Source organism: Muscardinus avellanarius (genome assembly GCF_963383645.1).
Source record: "Muscardinus avellanarius genome assembly, chromosome: 4".
Lineage (NCBI taxonomy): Eukaryota > Metazoa > Chordata > Mammalia > Rodentia > Gliridae > Muscardinus > Muscardinus avellanarius.
In genome coordinates, this window is record NC_137789.1 from 146,957,948 (window position 1) to 146,979,163 (window position 21,216).

The 21,216-nt window shown below is 35.3% G+C and overlaps 1 protein-coding gene across 1 annotated transcript in view; it reads left to right on the forward strand.

Annotated features, from left to right (window-relative positions):
- Nucleotides 1-21,216, forward strand: part of ATRNL1 (attractin like 1) — a gene marked incomplete at both ends in the record, with an annotated part of 644,309 nt that overhangs the window by 83,132 nt on the left and 539,961 nt on the right. The window contains 2 exons of the mRNA XM_080694289.1: nucleotides 2,346-2,529; nucleotides 12,314-12,468. Of these exons, the coding sequence (XP_080550415.1) occupies nucleotides 2,346-2,529; nucleotides 12,314-12,468 (339 nt within the window). The remainder of the gene's footprint in view (nucleotides 1-2,345; nucleotides 2,530-12,313; nucleotides 12,469-21,216) is intronic.

Sequence of the window (21,216 nt, forward strand, 5' to 3'; positions counted from 1 at the left end):
GAGTTGTTTATTATATAATTTTTTTTTGTGGTACTGGGGGTGGAACCCAGAGGCTTTCTACCTCCAGGGTATACTCCCAGACCTTTTTTTATATTTTATTTGGAAACAGGGTCTCACTAAGTTGCTGAAAGCCTCACTAAGTAGCTGAGGCTGGCTTTGAACCCATGCGATCCCCCTTTCTCAGCCTCCCAAGTGCAAGGATTACAAGCGTGCACCACCACGCCCAGCTTTATTATATAATTTTTAAAGAGAGAACTTAAATAGCATCATTTAAATAAGTTACATATTGTCAATAAAATGTAATAAAGTAGAATTTAAGAGCAAAAAAGTGATAAATGGAGTATAAAAGAATTCTCAAGTGCTTGCTTTATATTTATTTATTTATTTATTTATTTATTTATTTAATTTATTTATTTATCTTGGTGGTACTGGGAGTGGAACCCAGGGGCTTTTCTTCCTCTGGGCTATAATCCCAGACCTATTTTTATACTTTATTTGGAAACAGGGTCACACTAAGTTGCTGAGAGCCTCACTAAGTAGCTGAGGCTGGCTTTGAACCTGTGCAATCCTCCTGTCTCAGCCTCCCAAGTGCAGGGATTACAAGCATGTGCCACCACGCCTGGCTTGCTTTATTTATATATTTTTTGTTTCTTGGACATTTATATGTAGCTGTTTAGGGAAAGAAAATTATTTCTAAGATTCAAAAGATTAAAATGTGTCAAGTCTTTATTAGGAAAAATAGGATGATTTAAATGAAAAATAGCTAAAATAGTATTTTGGGGATATAGATACACACACACACACACACATATATATATAGGTCATATGTATGTATTTTATACATGCATACTGAAATATTCACAACTATAGCTTGGAAATAGACTGAACATTAACAGATAGTTAAAATACCTCTAGATACTGGCTGGGATGAAGGTATTTTTTACTTTTACATTTATACCATTTTATTCAAAATTTTTGGTAAGAAGTATGTTTCTGTATATTAAAAAGAGAATGAGTAAAATATAAAAAATCTTTAGTTAGAATATACATATAGATTTAACTAATGGCTAAAGAATACTAATCAAATTATTTAAAGTATAATTGATTTTAATGACGATACTTATATTTCTTATGACCTTTAAAGAATCACTTTTTTATCACTTTAATGCATTATAATTTTGTAAATGTAAAAGTTTCAAACATCATTTTCATGGTTGTGTTAGTTGATTTGAGTATTTTCAGTAAGCTGTCTAGGATGTCAGAATTTCAGTGACAAGTTAGCAGGAAGACAGAGGTGTGGTCTGGGTTCATATTTAAAATTCAGTGACAGATTTCTGGATAGTCACTCGTTAGAATCAGAATCTTCTAAAACTAAGAAATAGTATGCTGTTTATCCGCATCTCCTTAAAAGTGTGCCTTTAGATGATTAGTTCCTTCATTACTGAATTAGGAAATAGAGCCTGTTTTAGATACAGTAGGTAAAATGGGATTTAATACAGGGAAATAGTTATACAAATTCTGGAAGGGCCAGAGACATCCAGGGGAAGGGTGTTACCCAGAAATCCTCGAGAGAGCCAGGCTGGAGCCTGTGGTCACTCAGCCCCTCAGCCACTAAAGGGCCCCTTCTGTCGCGGAACAGGATCTACTTTCACTCAGTGTTATGAAGTCACCCGCCATTGTCACCTGCCTCTTCCTGCTGTTGGAGACAAAAGCAGTCTATCTTTCTTCCTCTTGTCTTCTAATATCTTTCTAGTACTTCCATTGGTGGAAATTAACAGTGACCGATGTCAAATGTGTCTTGGAAAATACAGTTTTTAGGACCAGCATGTGCTAAAAATGTATTCAATTCATCTTAGTTTAAGGGCAACAATTATAGGATTTTTACCTTTGTTATATTAATGACTAATTCAATGCCCATGGCATAGTAAGCTTTCATAAAAATTTGTTTAAGATTTTATTTACGGTTGTATTTAAATCTAGAAATGTATATAGGAATAAAGAGAGAATTGCTGGACTCTTAGAAAATGAATTAGAATTTTTCAAAGGTGACAAATGTTTTCCTCTTTCTCCTGCACACACCCAAAATTTGGATTTTCAGTGTTTCAGAGTTTAATTTCATCTGTAGAAGGATCAGTGTCATTCAGTTTCAGCATTTTGCAGCATCTAACAAGCTAACATAGCACCTGGCATTTTATTAAGTACTTCCTGATTAAATGAATAATAAGTTTACTAAATTTACTCATAAAAATGTGTCATTAGGACTAGCTTGTTGGTGGTTGTAGTGATATATTAATTATGTTTTAAGTACTACATTAAGTTCGTGATTTATCTTCTTTTTGTTATAGCATCAAACACTTGGCTTGTTCCAGAAACTAAAGGAGCTATTGTACAAGGTGGATACGGTCATACAAGTGTGTATGACGAGATAACGAAGTCCATTTATGTCCATGGAGGCTATAAAGCATTACCTGGCAATAAATATGGACTGGTAGATGACCTTTATAAGTATGAAGTTAACACTAAGACTTGGTGAGTACACTGGGTAGAAGTAGGATAAGAAGAAAATTTGACATTAGATCTATTTTGTACCTATATGATAGTGGTTACTAAATATATTCATGGAAAAATTCTTGGAGTTTTTATATCTTTATTTCAACTATGATATACTGACATGTAGCAGTGATACAAAATAGTAAATTTTCTGTATACCCATCATTAGTATAAATGATTTACTTTAAGTGGATTCTGTCCACAGAAATGGTTATTCTATATGCACTACTTATACTGATAAGTGCTGTCATAAAATTCATTTTAGATGAGCAGTTTTGTTTTAACAGTGTAACTGTGATCTTTGATGTTATGTGCTCCAGGATTTGTTCTTATTTGCGCTCATATTTTATTGACATTTGTAAATTTGCAAAAGAATTTCTTTCATTCCATCATCTGGCATCCTGTGAAAATCAGCGGTGGTGGTACTTGGGCCAATTTTTCTTTTTTGCTGTTATGAACAATGCTGTATGGTACATCTTGTACATGTGGCATGGCTTCTCATGCCCGTATGCGATAGTTTTTAAGGCTATTTACTTACAAGCGAAGTGGCTGTGTCATGGGTATTAGTGCTATCAACTTTATTGCGGTTTGAATTGCTTTTCAAATCACTGTACTAATGTGTATGTCTTAAGAGCAGGTATGAGTCTTTGTGACTTAATGGACAGTGTGGATACAGCCATGTTCACCACCACTTCAACTGTGAGGATTTTTCTTTGCCAATGTGACAGGTGTGAATGATATCTTACTGATATCGTAATGTGCATTTCCCCAGTTACTGCTGTGGATAAGCATCTTTTTATACTTATTTGTCATTGTTTCCTGTTTAATAAGTTGCCAATTTATATTCAGAGCATTTTCCTTATGTTAGAAATATTAATTTTTTCATTTACTGATTGGGCAGATAAATTTTAAGATAGAATTTTTATAATATTTATTTCCCTTTATAAAGTCTGTAAAATTTTACTATTTATAAATTTACTATTTATAAAATTTTACTTTACTTTATAAAGTCTGCAAAATGTACTACTATTTTAAAACAGTATAAGCCGGGTGTGGTAGTGCAAACTTGTAATTCTAGCATTCAGGAGGCTGAGACTAGAGGATCATGGTTTGTGGACAGCCTCAGCTACTTAGGCCCTTTGCAACTCAGTGAGACTCTGTTTCAAAATAAAGAATAAGCAATAGGGCAAAGTGTGTAGCTCAGAAGTCTAATGCTCCTGGGTTTCATCCCCAGACCTGCAAATAAATAAATAAATAAAATTAATAAATAAAACAGTATACATTCTTTTAAATTTGTAGTATGAAGTTACATTATACGTTTGCAAGAACACTTTTCCATTCATCTGTTGATGGATATCTTGGCTGGTTCTAAGATGTCCATCAACAGATGAATGCATTACAAAACTATGGCATATGTACACAATAGATTTTTACTTAGCCATAAAGAAGAACAAAATTATGTCATTTACAGGGAAATGGATGGAACTGGAGAACATTATGCTAAGTGAGATTAGTCAGTCACACAAAAAAATAAGAAATCAGATGCTTTCTCTAATATGCGGAAGCTAGGGAGAAAATGAGTCATAGGAGGAGCTCTAGGCAAAGAAAGAGAGACTATAGATGAGCAAATAAGGTCACCTGACTGAGGGGACGGGAGGAGGGAGAGGGAAATTCCTAATGTACATGATGTACATTAACAAACATATCAGGGTCAATCACTGAGCCAAACATGAGAAGAAGGGAGAGGGGAGGGAATGGGGTGAGATCTGGGTAAGGGCTACTTGGGTGATGTGTGCACATATGCCTCCACCATCTTATACTCCATTAAGATGTACAACTACAATGCACCCATAAAAAATTTAAAAAAGAACAGTTTTTCACTAATCCACAATTTATTCACCCCCTTCAGTTTCAAACATATATCTTAATTTCACATTTTTTGTCAAAAGGATGGCATTATTAGACTTTTTGTTTTGAAAATGAGTGAGAATTTTTCCAATTGTGACAAAAGATATCAAGACATGGATTTAAGTAGATCTAAGAACACCAAGTGGGACCAGTGCAAAGAGACAGAATTATTATCATAAAGTTGCTAAAAACATAAATATAAAAATTAGAAGGCAGTTATTGGTGGAGAAAGGCATATTCTATTTCTTAGGGACAGCACTGACAATTGAATTCTTAACAGAAAAAAATGAAATATAGAAGATACAATGTTTTCAGATGTCTGAAAGAAAATAGTCATCAGCCTAAAATTCTTCACCCACTGAAATATCCTTTAAAAAGGTAAGCAAGATAAAAACATTTTTAGAAAACCAAGGGCTGATAGAATTTAACCTCAGCAGATCTGGAATAAAGACAATATACAAATGAAATAAATGCTATTGAAGTAGAAGGATAATAATCTCAGATAATGAGTAAAATATATAGGAAAAGGATAAATCTAAATGATTATCATATAAAATATAATGGCAATGGAGACTTGAATCTACATGTAATTTTAATCCATGAAAATAATGACATGTGTGTCAGGAAGGGAGTTAAATGGATGTTAGAAATTCCAAAGTCTTTGTATCATGTTGGAACTGCTAAACTAATAATTCCTACTCATTAATAAGAAAATGTTTATGTTGTAATCATTATGTAACAACCAAAATAATAGTAACAGGATAATAGATGGGAAAATGAGAATATTAAGTGGTACTTCGTGGAATTGGAGGAAGTAAAGAAACGCATAGAAAAGGGACGCAATAGTGTGAGACGTAGGGAATAGTAAGGTGGTTCAGTTGTCTGCACATAGATTAGCGTTACATGAAATGCAAGGAAGTAAATACCTCAGTTTTACTCATGTTAAGGAGTAAATATTCTAACTAAAAGCCAAGGGTTTTAGGACTGGATATAAAAACAAAACCCAGACACCTGCTGCTTAGGAAAGACGCCTTAAGTAAAAATATTTAGAAAAGTTGAGAGTGAGAGAATGGAAAAAAGTGAGGTCATATAATCCTAAACCAAAGTTGGTGTAACTATAATAATATCAGACAAAGAAAAATTTAAGCCAAGCAACTCTGAAGATACAACAGTTCGTAATTTATATAGACTTTATGACACAGTCTCAAAATGAATAAAGTAAAAATTGACAGAATAAAACAGGATGGATCTAGATGATATTTTAAACACAGTTCTCTTTGTAATTGATATTACCAAGAGCCTAAGTGTGGGGGGGGGAGGGATAATACAGTAAGGTAAAAGTAACTTTTTAGTGATTATTCACACACAAAAAAATCAGAAAAAAACTAATATGGGAACTAATAAGCCAGTGGAAAAAAATACTGAAAATTAGAAGATATTTTGTACTAAACGATGATGATATCAAAATGTGAGTGTTACAGATAAAAGAGGTTTATAGCTTTGCATATATTAGAAAATATTTTTTTAAATTCTGAAATCAATAGTCCAAGAGCATTTTCTTATGAAGTCACAAAAGCAAACAAAAAAACCCAACAGTAATTGATCCCCAAAGAAGGGATACAGAAAATAAAAATATGAAAAAGGGAATATGAAATGAGTGCACACATGAATGAAATAGATAAGTAAACATATAATAGGGAGATCTATAAAGTTACCCAAAATAAAAAAGATGGGGGTTTGTAAAGGACAATAAAATAAGTAAGTCTTTCCCGGGACTTAGAGACAAAGACCATGCTCGGAGAGCCCCCATCACTATTGAAAAGGCACATCATAAAGAGGAACCCTAGATGAAGAAGGAGATTCTATACATGAGCAAATAAGGCAGCCTAACAGGGGATGGGAGGGGCGAACAGGGAAACTCTGTAAAGCACATGATGTACTTAAACGTAGCAAAGTCAATCACTAAGCCAAGCATGGAGGCGGGGGCAGGAATGGGGCGGGAATTGGGTGATGCGCGCATATATGTCTCCACCATCAAGATGTATGACTACAATGTACCAATACAAAATTAAAAAAGAGTATATACAAACAAATTAATAAGAGTATGAGATAAGCAACCACAAGACAGTAAGATTGAAAAACTAGATGTATCACAACCAATTTCTAGAGAAATAAAACTTTCTAGAGTCGACATGAAAAGATGAAAAATTGGAATAAACTTTGTTTCAATGAAAGAGAGCCTGCAATCGAAGTGCTCTTGCCTCTTAACAAATAAGTAGACAAATCAGCGTGCATACAGTATAAACAAAACTAAATGAAAAGCACTGCGGCCCAGATCACTTCACTGGTCAATTTTTCTATGTATCTATGGCATTGAAACAGCAAAGAAGTAAAGCCTTATAATGTTTTCCAAAGATGCTGAAAACTGTTCAGGTACAATTTTAACATACATTCATGATAAAAAAAAAACCTTTGATATTCTAGGAATAATAGCAAATTCTTCATATAGTAAAAGGTATAAACAGAAATATTTTCCTGCAAATATTACAGTGAAGTGTGGATAGGTTTTCATTTAAGGTTGGGAATAAGATCATGGTCACCGGTTTTAGCCAACATTGCATTAGAGTTTCTATCCGGTGGAAAAAAATATTTCAAGTACAACATAATAGGGTAGGATATAATGGTATACAATAGCTTGCTGAGTGGTCAATAGGAAATCAGTCAAATCTAATTATGTATAAATAAACAATATAAAAATGATAATTTCAAAGAAATATAACTTATGGTGCCATTTGTTTCAGTAGGTATTCTCACTGCCGTGACCCCCAACCATGATGACCACAACTTAGAGGAAGGAGATTTATGTGCTCACAGTTCTGGTGGTTTTAGAGATTCAGTCTCTGTTAGGTTAGGTGAAGTCCAGGGAGTCAGGGCATGGTGCAGGGAGCAGAGAGAGGGGGGGGGAGAGATGCAGGGGCTCTGCTGTCATATCACAAAAGAAAACCAGAAGTTGGGAAAGTTATTCTGAAAGTGGCATGTGGACACATGCAAGCATAATCCCCAAAGACACCCCCCCCAGTTACTGCTCCTTGCTTCTCAGCAACCAAGCCCTGCTTCCAGCATTGCATATCTAGTTGAGGTCTGGTGGGAGACATTTTAACCTCAGGAAGAAATCTATGACATAGTGAAAAATATTCACAGATCAAAAAAACTGTAAGCTCTTGTTGAATGAAATTATAAAAAAACAGAAATAGACTACATTTGATAGTAGATTGAGAAGTTCAGTATTGTAGAGATGTCGGTTTGGTCCAAATAGATCTATAGATTTAATGTAATTCCAACCAAATTTTAGCCACTGTTTTTCTTTTGAAAATCAACATGCTAATCCTAAAATTTGTGTGAAAATTCAAAGGGCCAATCATAGCTAAAACAAAATATTCTGAAAGAAAAAAGTTGGAAGACTTCTTTACCAGATCTCATGACTTACGAAGCTACAGGCAAGAAAGACTATTGAATTTGTAAACATCATGATATGTTTTGAATTCTTAAAATGTCTGATAAAGTCACATATGGATAATTACAGAAATGTCTGTATGGCTTTACTTTTTAAAAGTGATGTGAAAATGTATAATGCTTTTCCTAGTTTTATTCTATAAATTGAGAAATAGTTCATATGGGCAAAATATATGAAAGCATACATATATAGTTTCAGAGTCATAATAAAATGAGTACTCTGCCCACCTGAGGCAAGAAAGAGGACATTACAATACCCCAGAAGCCCTCATGTGTCCCTCCATGATGATATCCTACACCTTTATCCCCAAGAGAGGTAACTGTTATCTTAATATTGTGTTAATAATTTCTTTGTCATAGAGGCTTTTAATCCTCTAAACACACATTTGCAAGCAAACCATCCAGTCTGTTTTTAAATTCTGCATGTATCACTTAACATTGTATGCTTTCTTCAGAAAATCAACATAAAAATCAACTTTATGTTCTGAAGATGTATTTTATTGGAGAGAGGCAGACAGTAAAAATAGAGATAATGAAATGTATCTTACATGGTAACAAGTTCTATGGAGTAAAAAGAAAGCATGGAAAGAGGATAGAGAGTTTCAGATTGTTGCACTTACAAAGACAAGAAGACATTTGAGAAAAAGCTGAGGGGCTTAGGGAGTGAACCATGCAATGTCTGAGGACAAGTGTTCTAGAAGGAGGTGCACCTAGTGCAGCGGTCTTGAGATGAGCATGTCTTTGTCCTTTAGGACAATGAGGGGCCACTAGAGGGTATGGAGTGTCTTGGAGTGGAGTGAAAAACATGATAGGAAATGACCTCAGAGAAGTCATTGGAAACCTTCACGGCAGGGCATTTCAGGTCCTTCTAGGCTTTTGCCTTGACCTGGCTATCCACTGAAGGCTCTGGGTGGGGGCATCATGCTCTGACTTGGGTTGTGGTGGGAGCACTCTGACTACTGTGCTTAGGATACAAGCATGAAGGCAGTGAAATCACTTAGGATACCACTGCAGTGTCCTAAGGGAGAGGTGAGGTGGTGGTGTCTAGGTTCGAGGAGGGGACGTGGTGATGAGGCGTGGTTGGATTCTGAATATATTTCCAAGGTAGACCCAGCAAGGGCTGGGTACTCTAAGGCGCTGGATATGGAGTACATGCGAGGAGTGCATGATGAATCAAGCTTTTAGTCAGAAGACCTGGAATCATGAAGTAGCATTAATTCAGATGATGAATTTTGTGAGGGAAGCAGGTTTAGTGTAGGGAAATGTATAGGCTCAGTTTTATACACATTTCATTAAAAGTGCTTATTATGTGCCCTAGTATATATTTAAATAGCCAGTTGGATGTAGGAGTTTCAGGATGTGGACTTGAAATTTAGTATTTTTATTTTAAGATACTTAGTATACATTTCTTTGCAATAAAAATCTAATTTCATTTTTTGCAAACATTTTTCTTTTGAATTTGTGAATTGTCTTGCTACTTTTTGAGTGACATTAATGAACAGAACTTATTTTTGATGTCAAAGTGATCATTTTTCTTTTATGAGTTATGCTTTGTGTGTGTGTGTGTGTGTGTGTGTGTGTGTGTGTGTGCGCACGTGCGTGTGTGTGTGTGTGTGGTACTGGGGATGGGATGGAACCCATGGGCATTCTACATCTGAGCTATATCACCAGCCCTATTTTTTATTTTTTATTTTGAAACAGGGTCTCACGAGTTGCAAAGGGCCTAAGTAGCTGAGGCTGTTCGCAAACTGTGATCCTCCTGTCTCAGCCTCCCAAATGCTGGGATTACTAGTGTGCACCACCATGCCTGGCTTATACTTTATGTTTCACACAAGTAACATATTTTTACCTTGATGTTTTCTATATTGCCCTCCAAATATTTTATAAATTTGTCTTTCAGCTGGGCGTAGTGGTGTTTGCTTGTAATCCCAGCATTTGGGAGACTGAGACAGGAGGATCACAGTTCATGGACAGCTTCAGCTTTTTAGTGAGGCCCTTTGCAACTCAGTGAGACCTTGTTTCAAAAAAAAATGAAGAATAAAAAATAGGGCTGGGGTGTCGCTTGGAGATACAGTGCCCCTTGGTTCCAACCCCAGTACCAAAAAAATTTTGCCTTTAATAGTTACTTGTTAATCCACTAGCTAAGGGTTCATTTAATTGTGTGTGTGTGTGTGTGTGTGTGTGTGTGTGTGTGTGTGTTACTAGGGGTGGAACCCAGGGGCTTTCTACCTCCGGGCTATACTCCCAGACCTATTTTATACTTTTATTTGGAAACAGGGTCTCACTAAGTTGCTGAGAGCCTCACTAAGTAAGTAGCTGAGGCTGGCTTCGAACCTGTGCCATCCTCCTGTCTCAGCCTCCCAAGCGCGGGGATTACAAGTGTGCGCCAGCACGCCTGGCTCATTTCATTTTTTTATGTGGACAACCAGTACTCTCAGAACATTTATTGAAAAATCTGTGCTGTTATTCATCTATAACACCAACACGTTTTAGTTAGAATTATTCCTAGGTGATAGATATTTTGTGTGCTTTTCTAAATGAAATATGTTTAGCTTCCTAACACTGCAATAATAGGATACACAAGGCTCTAGGAAAGGGTTCTTTGCCTTTTTTGACATCTGTTAAGCTCTCCGCAATCCTGGACTTTCTCTGCTTGTAAGTTTAGCTTTCTAATCTCAGCTCCCGTCTGCTTGTGTCTGTCTGTCTTTTCTTTCTTTCTTTCCTTCTTTCTTTCTTCCTTTCTTTCTTCCTTCCTTCCTTCCTTCCTTCCTTCCTTCCTTCCTTCCTTCCTTCCTCCCTCCCTCCCTCCCTCCCTCCCTCCCTCCCTCCCTCCCTCCCTCTTTTCTTTTTTCTTTTCTTTTCTTTTGTGGTAATGAGAATGGAACCCAGGGGCCATCTACCTCTGAGCTATAACTTTCAGCCCTGTTTTACTTTTTTTGAAAACAGGGTCTCACTAAGTTGCAGAGGGGACAAGGTTGTTGAGGCTGGCCACAAACCTGTGATCCTCCTGTTTCAGCTTCCCAAGTACTGGGATTACAGGCCTGTACCATCACCCCCAGCCCGACATTTTGATAAGGATTTTTGCATCTGTGTTAGTGAGTGAGGTTTGCTTATGATTTCTCAATTATATATATGAGCTCTTTGGTGTTAAGGTAAGATTTGGCTCATGAAATTAGTTGAGTGTTTCTTTTTTATATTCTAGAACATATGTATAAAATTGAAATGATTTTTTCCTGAATATTTTATAATTGTAGCCTCTAAGTCAATTAAGCATGACTTTTCATGAATAAAAGTTTAACCATAAAATTCATTACAGTACGTCTAAGAGTATTCTTATGTTCTCTTTGTTTTTGAGACAGTTTTAATAAGATATATCTTAAGAAATTTGTCTATGAAATAATTAAATTCAATTTCTATTAAGTTGTCATAAAGATGTTCACAATATTCTCTTAAAATATTTTAACATCTGCCCCATCTATAGTTATATTCAATTTTAATTATTTTTTAAAATACTTTATCTATTTATCTAATCTATCATCAACTCCCTGCCCTGGAGTTGGAATAAGTCAGTTTTTCAAGTAGCCTATGTTCATTTTAGGAGAGAATGATGCCACCTTAAGCCTAAATACTTTAGACTATATTCACTAATAACAAGACCTTTTCTTATATAACCACAATGCAAGGATCAAACTTAAGAAGTAGGATTGATGGAATGTTATGATCTAATCTATGGGATTCCATTTATCTAAAGTACGAAAACAGAAAAATAAATTCATGGTACTCGGATTAGAACAGGAGAAATGTTTTGTTCTATTTTTGATCTAGGCACTGGTAACTTAGTTGCATGTATCTTTTGAAAATTTATCAAGTTTTAGGCTTAGGATCTTTGCACTTCTGTGCATTTCATATTATGCCTATATGAGAAATTAAAAAGTTTATTAAAGGGTTCATATGAATTTTATAGTTTCAAATAAATAAATTCAAAGTGAATTTTCTCTAACTTTTTACTTACTTTGGTACTTAAAAATGATGATGTTGTGGTTGTTTAGTTTGAAGAAGACTCTCTTCCTTCCTTTATAAATGAAAAAAAATCAAAGTATAAATTATTATGAGAGTTTACAATGCTCTTTGATATTGTGTTTCCTCAACGCATTTTAAAATACTAAGAATCTTCACATTTTTTAAAATTGAAGGTTAGCTGTCTTTTACAGGTGGTTTAAACCATGGTTTTCCTAACAATTCCAGGAAAAATTCTACTGCAGATTCAATCCGTGTGTGATATAGATAACACCAGGGAACTCTCTCTATCCTTCGTAATCTGTGTCTAAATTTTATTCTGTAGGACTGTGTTGAAGGACAGCGGGTTGGCCCGATACCTTCACTCCGCTGTTCTTGTCAATGGAGCTATGCTCGTTTTTGGAGGGAACACCCACAATGACACTTCCTTGAGTAACGGGGCAAAGTGTTTTTCTGCCGATTTCCTGGCATATGACATAGGTATGTATCTGTCAGGACTGACTGCTCGCCGTAGGGACGGCCAGAACACTTCCTCGCCGAGGCTCTCCGGTGCATCACCTCAGAGATGCGTTCAGTGCTCCTAGCTCTCATTCCAGCAGAGCTGCAGTGGAGAGCTGGAGGGAGGGGGTGAGCAGTGGAGGCAGGAGGTACCGAAATCTGGGGTTGAATGTTCTCTTTGAAGCCTTTCATACGTGGTTTCCCTACATGAGCTCTGCATCAGTCTCTTGTGTTTGTTACTGTATTACAGCGTTGATAATGGATAGATGCAGAATGGATAGATGTCAAATGATATAGGTGACCAATAGGAGGAATAAAAACCTTTTTTATTTAGTAGGCATGCGCAAAACTGAATCTCTATTAAGTGTACTGGGTATGCTACAAACAGAGGAATCTGATAGAACTAGAGAAAGGAGTATGAGGAAGTACAGCTAAAGAAACAAGACTGTGAAGCAAGATGGAAATTCAAAATGTACCTAGGAATGGAAGACCTAAGGAAGATCTCTCTCCAGAGAACCAGAAATACAGGACATTTGTATTATCTATTTAATTATGTTCCCTATAATCCTCTTAATCTCTGAGCATTTAAATGAATGTATTTACTGAAGTATTAAATTTGGCTATCTGGTAGATTATTGCTGTGAAAACACTGATTCTCTATGAATTATTGACAAAACTTAGCTTACACTTAAGACATATTTAGTCTTCCCTAAGAGCACTTTTTATTGATGGTATAAATAAGGTAGTCTACAAAATTCCCAACCATTAGGAAACGTTTTGATAAATAAAAATAAAAGAGATCAAAGATGAGCAAATTTAATCAATGGTAGAATCATACTTTAGCTACTTTGGTGAATTATCTCAAGTGGTAGTATATAAAGAAAATTATGACTGTTAACCAGCACATTGATTTTATTGCTACTGTTAAGTTTGTTTGGGAGGAAATTACCAATAATACACTTAAACATGTAAAGTTATAAGTATCAATCTGAGATAATTTCATCCTAAATAGTCAGATCTTTCTTGTGTGTGTGTGTGTGTGTGTGTGTGTGTGCACGCATGCGTGTTACTGGGGATTGAACCTAGGACCTTATGTATGCTGGGCAAGTACCCCACTACTGAACCTCATGCCCAGACACTCCCCCCACCCCTTTCTTTTTTCAGTTTAAATTTGAGATCTTGCTAAATTGCCTAGACTGGGCCTGAACTTGGGTTCTTCCAGTCTAAGCCTCCACAATTGTTGGGATTACAGGCATGTGCTACCATGCTGAGCTAATTCTTTACATTTTGAAATAATAATAGGAAGTGATGATTTACAACAAAAAGACTCTCGGCCCTTAAAAAGCTCATGAATTAGTATCTAAGATTCAGAAATAATGAGATGAATTAGACTCTGAGTCTAGGCTGATGGTGACCTTATGATAATCTGCCATTGCTAGGCTGAGGCTTTCTTTATTGTTATGCTTTTATTGGTGCATTCTAGTCTCACATCATAATGTAAATCATGTTCACAATGGTACACATGCACACAGCCCTTGGTGGAGCCCCACCTCCCCATTTCCTTCCTTCCCAATATGAAGTATCCCGATGGACATTGGTGTATTCACACGTATACACAAAGCCGGTGGTAGTATATCCATGAAATAACCTCAGTCTTCTTCCTCTCCTACCCTTGTCCCCTGGCTCCACTCAGGTTCTCCTCCATTGTCTGGAGTCCCTCTGGGATCCCAATTACTTCTTACTTTGCACATAAGGACCTTTACTTTCTGTGATTAGCTAATCTCACTTAACATAATGTTCTCCAGGTCTTTCCATCTTCTTGCAAATGATGTAATTTTATTCGTCTTAATTGCTGAATAGAATTCTTTTGTGTGTGTTTCTCATAATTTTATAATCCATTCATCGGTTGATGGACACCTAGGTTGGTTCCATAATTTGGCTATTGTGAATTGTGCTGCTGTGAACATGGGTATGCATATATAACTGTAATTTTCTGGTTTCAACCCCTTTGGAATGATACCTAGTAGTGGTATAGCCAGATCATTATGATGGACCCATTCCCAGTTTTCTAAGGAATCTCCACACTGATCTTCATAGTGGCTGAACTAGTTTGCAGTCCCACCAATAGTGTAGAAGAGTTCCTATTTCCCCACATCCTTGCCAACATTTATTGTTATTTTGCTTATTTATGATTACCAGTCTGATTGGAGTTAGATGAAATCTCAGTTTAGTTTTATTTGCATCTTCCTGATTGCTAATGATGTTGAACGTTAGGCTGAGGCTTTCAACAGATTGTTCTGCCAATGGTAATGTAACAGTGAACTTATTTTCCTAGAGATAGTTTAAAATTTATTTTATTTGTTCATTTTTTTCTGGAGAAAATTTTTAGAAAAAGTACAGAGCGTTTTTATTGTTAAAAATTCAGGAAGTGGGATTTTGAACCCTTGCAAAAGATTTTTCAAGGAGCTTTCACACAATGTATATATTTCTAGAAAGAATTTAAGACTAAGCTATTAGGTAGCTGACTCTTTGGGATTTATTATCTTTCTTTCATATTGTTGAAGATTATATTTCAGTCTTTTTTTTTTTTTCTGTGTGTTAGACTGTAGATTGAACCCAGGGGCATTCTACCTCCAAGCTACATCCCTAACCGTATTTTTCTTTATTTTAAGAACAGGGCTTCACTAATTAGCTGAGGATGGTCACAAACCTGTGCTCCCCCGTCTCAGCCTCCCAAGTACTGAGATTATAAATGTGTGTCACCACACCTGGCTTATGTTTCAAGTTTAATATGTCAGAAAAGCTTACTGAGATAAAGAAACATGTTTTTTGTTTCAAAGAGAAGAAGAGAGACATGGAATTAGCATTATTCTAATTACATTTATTACATACCTTCTAAGTGTGAGGTACTATGCTAAAAGGTTTAGATATAGAAGTCTGTAGCCTTTCCAATAACCTTGTAACAGGATATTTTTTTTCATGTCAGAACATTAAACAGACCATAGCTGCAGAAACCATTTACCATGCCCAAGCCACATAGTTATTTAGATCCAGCTTTGTAACCCCCAGAGCTTGTGGTCTTTCTACCTGACTACACCATGCTGATTGGTCGGGGCTGCTGGATGCTCCTATTACCACATACATTATCAGACACCTCATATTTAGTAATACTTGTCTTTTATTATGTTGTGGATAGATAGAAGCAAATATTACTTTCATTTATTTTTCAAACAAACTCTTCAGATAGGATATTTTTTCAAACAATTGTTCAGACTTGAGTATTTTTTATAGACATAAAATTTTATTTATTTTTTATTTTTCATAAGTGGAACATATTGAAAATGGTATACATTTAGATTGTGCTTTGTGCCTTTCCCCCGATTTCCCTTCCCCCCTCCCAATAAAGAGTGTCCAGGTTAACCATGTTGTATTTATACTATTACACATATTCGTATGTAGCTCCTCCACTGAACAACCTCAGCTTGCTTCCTCTCCTATCCTTCCATTCAAGCTTTGCTGAGATTTCCCCTCTATCATCTGGAGTCCCTCTGGTATTACCACTACTCCCTAGCTTGGGCATATTAGAGAAAGCGTATGTCCCTTCTCTCTGTGCTTGACTAATCGCACTTAACATAATGTTCTCCAGTTCCTTCCATATTCTTGCAAATGCTATTATTTTATTCTTCTTTATAGATGAATAGAATTCCATTGTGTGTATTTCCCATAATTTTGCAATCCATTCATCTGTTGATGGAGATTTAGGTTGGTTCCATATTTTGGCTATTACAAACTGTGCTGCTATGAACATGGGTGTGTATATGTTGATGTAGTTCTCGACTAGAGTATTTTAAATAGTTTTGTATTTTAACATAGGATTTTGTTTTTGCCTGTGCTAACATTGACAACAAAAATACAAAGGCAACCATATAACTCAAAATAGCATAAATGTTTTTTATGTTGATTATGTGTATTTAGTTCCCAGTTAACTCCCCCCATATCATCTGTATTTATCCTCCCAGGTTGGCAGCATCAGATGCTAGAATATTTTCCTGAGGGAAAAAAGTGTTTTTCATACATCAGAAAATTTGTTTCTGTGGAAATAAATATAAATATAAGCATTATAAAATGAACCACCTAGAAATCTTTTCGGAAAAAAATACCATGTCGCTAATTTTTCTCTTTAGTTTGGTACAGTACGGCTTTTTTGGGGGGGTGGGGGGATATATGTAATTGGAATATACCCAAAGACTTAGCTACATGCTTTGTGTGTTATATGACTTTTAAACAAATATGAATACTTATGTCAATTCTAATTTTTAATTGTTCTAAAGTGAGTAATTTCAACCTTACGCTCTAGTAGATTACCTCTCCACAGTGAGTTCCATTAGTCTTTGGGAGTATGACCTTGCCGTCACCACGCTCAGTATATTATGCCTGATAAATGCAGGTGACATGTGCTGGTCATTGTGGTACCTGGTGTCCTCTGTGAAGGTTTCTGAAAACAAAACAAAACAAAACAAAATTCCACCAGATCTATATAATTAGATTCTTTGATACTAGACCCTGGGCACCGCTATTTTGAAAAAGTGACTGAAGTGGAACTCATAATACAGCCAGAGCTAGTGAATGGGTCTGGATGGATGGTAAGGTGGAGTCTGATGCATTATTTAGTTCTCCAGCTTGTAAATCTAGCCTGTAGTCAAATTTTAGAATCTAAAGACTTCATTTTTTTGGTTATTGTTAGTGGTATTATTATTGCTTTCAGAACCCTACCATGACACCTTTTTCAAGATTAAAAAGATCTTTCTAGTAAAGATAATCTTCTATTCAGAACTTAGATAAAACTCTGAAGTAAGATGAAAAACAACTTATTAATAATATTTCTCTTAAAAATAATAGGAGATAACAGAAACATGAAAATGTAATTTCCTGAGTAGCATTACTTCAGAATCGGGAGTGAGATTTATATGAAAAATATATCTCGTAGAAAGCAGAATAGCTGACACTTTAACTCAGGTTTAATTAATAATGGAGTTTAAGTAAACAAATCCCCTGAATATTATAGTTTTACCTATCACATTAGTTTTTTTGGTAGGTGATGATTTATAAATAAAATCATTAAAAGCTGAAAAGCATTTCCATGTTTGAAGAAGTTTTTTTGTTGTTGTTGTTTTTTGTTGTTGTTTTTGCATTACTGGAGATGGAATCCAGGGGCATTCTACACCTCTGAGCTCTATTTTTTATTCTAGTTGCTTTTCCTTTTAGAAATTAATAGCATTCTTTTTATTAAAGCATTGACTTTATTAAGCAACAGAGTATATAAAAAGTAACATTTTTTGTTGCTTAAACATATATATATATATATACTTGTAAAATATGCCTCAAATTATTTTTATTTTGACTACTAATAAAACATTTTTAAAAGAATTGTGAAAAATTAGAGTGTACATTTTTTGCTTTTTCGTGATACCTATCACATTAAAGTTAATCTCACATTTGATTTGTTGAAAAGGATGTATAATTTAGGTAAATGTGGTGATCCACACCTGTAATCTCAGTACATGTGAGAGGGATCACAGGTTTGAGATAGCTTCAGCAATTTAGGAAGACTCTTAGCAATTTAGCAAGACTCATTCAACACATAACGAACAAATGAAAACACAAGTGAACAAGGGCTGAGAGTGTAGCTTGGTGGTATGATCTGCTAGGTTCAATCCCCAGTACCACACCAAAAGAAAAAAAGGAAAAAAGAAAAAAGAAAGAATGTCTAATTCGTAGAATCATGGTATCTTGTTGTTAATATCTAATTCATAAATATAATATTCTTTATGTATTTCTCTTAATAGTTATCACATTATGTTACAATTCCTTAATGGTTGGAACTCAGTCTTATTCAAATTTATGTCCATACTGTCTACGTCATTGCGTCTTAGTTACATCCAAGTTGACGAACTTAGTGATGGTCTTTTTTCTGTGACTTATAGCAATTTGTTAGCCTAAATCTTTTAGTTTTCCTTTCTATTTCTAGTTAAGAACAGTTGATAAATTCTCAGTTTTCTTTTCTTTTCTTTAGACTGAAGCACTCAAGGTAATTTATCTTTTACTCTTGGTCCTATTTTTCAGGACATAATATTATGAAAAAATATGGTTTGGAGAACATTTGGAGGGTAATTCCCTGGTATTCATTATGATTACATGGTTGAGATTTCCAGTTTTTAATTGTGCAAGCAAATTTGACCGTAATAGGAAGAAGCTCCTAAAATGAAGAAAATCTTGGAAGCCATGTACTTTTGAGTTTTGAGCCTTACTCATTCATATTGGCTGTGTAGATTGGAGAGTTTGCTTTGAGGAATCTGATCAGCCCAAGAGAAAGCACATACGAATACTGTCACTGGAGGCCTCCAACTAAAATGGTCCCATCTGATGAGAATCCCAACAGTCGATGTTTCTCTCCTGAGCACAGAATTTTCAGTCGCTCTTATAGTACCTCTAAAATTTGAAGAGCTAACCAATTATCATTTAGAGATTTATAAAAATCTATTAAATATGATTAAAATATTATGTAAGGAATAAAAGAAATTAGAAGAAATTGAGAGAATGCAGGGAAGAGGTGACAACTTCAGTCTAAAGACAAAAGATGTTATATATATAATTCAAAATTTGATTTTTTTTTTGTGGTACTGGGGTTCCTGAAAACCCTTCTACCTTTGGGCTACACTCCCAGACCTATTTTATATTTTATTTGGAAACAGGGTCTCTTAAGCCATTGAGGCTGCCTTAGAACCTGCGCGACCCTCCTGTCTCCGCCTCCCAAGCACAGGGATTACAAGCTTGTGCCACCATGCCCGGCTAAATGTGATTATTTTTAATGAAAAAGGCCATTCAGAAAAAATATACTCTTAGAAATTAAATTATGATAGCAAGTCACTAATGATTTGAAGATAAGGTAAAGAGTGTCCCAGAAGTATTATTGACAGTGAGCTGTGCACAGTGACACACATCTATAATCTCAGTACTTGGGAGGCTGAGACATCATATGCTTCATGACTTATCTATAAATAATATACAATAAATAAAGATTGACTCAAATGAAATTAAAAAGATAGAGTGCAGATGAAGGAAGGGGATATATCCATATGTCTAATAGCTAAACATTCATCTTGTAGAGTTAGAAGTCATGCCATAGACATCATCTGAAGCTAAAAACTGAGCCTGCTATTTAGAATAAGAAAGTAAATATAAACAGGAACTCTTTATATCTGTTTACTTAGAATTAAAAGTGCTTTTTTCTTGACTCTGGAATAGGTGTTGGGAAGATGGGGACAAGGGGATTTTAATGTAATTGTTGTAGGATTATTTGACTTTTAAACTTTGCACATGCATATGTTTAGTTAAAAGAAGAAAAAAACAAAATAGTATAAAAATAAAATGATGTCCACATTAATGGGTCAGGTATAAATGTTCAAAAATTGGGAAAATTGACGTATGACAATATACTTAAAATATGTGCAAAATATGGCCTATGGGGAAAATCCAACCCCTTCAACATATAATAAGTTCCAGATGGACTGAAGAGAAATATAGTACAAGCCAAACTGCAAAATATTTATTAGAGATTATGTTAAAATCTTGAGTTATGGAATTAAAAGCAAAAATCACAAAGAATGATAAATTTAACCAATTTAATTTGCAAACTTTCTGTAAAACAAGAATGCATAAACCAAGTGAAAAGACAAGCTATAATAAAGGAGTTATTATGGTAATGTTTACCATATAGCTAGCAATGGATTTATCTTCAGAATGTTTAATAAAGAATCCTTTACATTATTAAGAAAACAGACAGAGGTGAATAGGGAAATGAGCAGAAGTCTAGACCAGTGATGTCATGGAGATGTGAAACATAAAAATCCTATAAATGTGCAAAGATACTTGATATCACCAGTAACTGGAAAAATGAAAAAATAAAGCCATTCATGAGACTAGTAAAAATTAAGAAAGTCAGAGAAAGCTACATGTGGAGAGATTGTGAAGCAAGAGGAACTGGCAACTAATCTAGGGAGAAAATTGGCAAAGTTTAGTAAAACCGCAGTTCTGTCTTCTCTTAATCCTAGTTATTTTCCTTTATCGAAATATATCCAGAGAAACTCTCAAAATGTGCATACGAAGATGTATATATCAGTCAATGCAACTCATAACAGGAAGAAAATCTCTAAAAAGAGGCTAAAATGACCATTAGTAGTTTGGTGGAAACATATGTCGAATGGTCAGAAAAATGGAACATGGTTCAAATGAATTACATTAACCGCTCAGTGGTGGCTAAGGGAAACTGGGGAGACCATCACGCAGGGGAGTCCTCTGGCAGCAGGTGGAGTCAGGCCCAATGCATTTTTATTTTACACAGCAGGCTGTGTAGGGAGCTCCTCCTTCTCTAATAGTGCCCTCCAGCTTTGTTTCCTCTTGCTAGATATTCAGAGGCAGGCCACCCTTTCATTTTTTTGTTTGTTTGGTTTTGGTACTGGGAGGTTGAGCCCAGGGACATTCTACTTCTGAGCTATACCCACAGCCCTATTTTTTTTTTTTTAAATTTTATTTTGAAACAGGTTCTCACTAACTTGATGGTTCTCACTACTTGCTGAGGCTGTCTTCAAACCTCCTGTTTCAGCCTCCCAGGTTCTGGGATTACAAGTGTGCACCACTATTCCCAGCCCAGGCTATTTTTTTTCAAATACC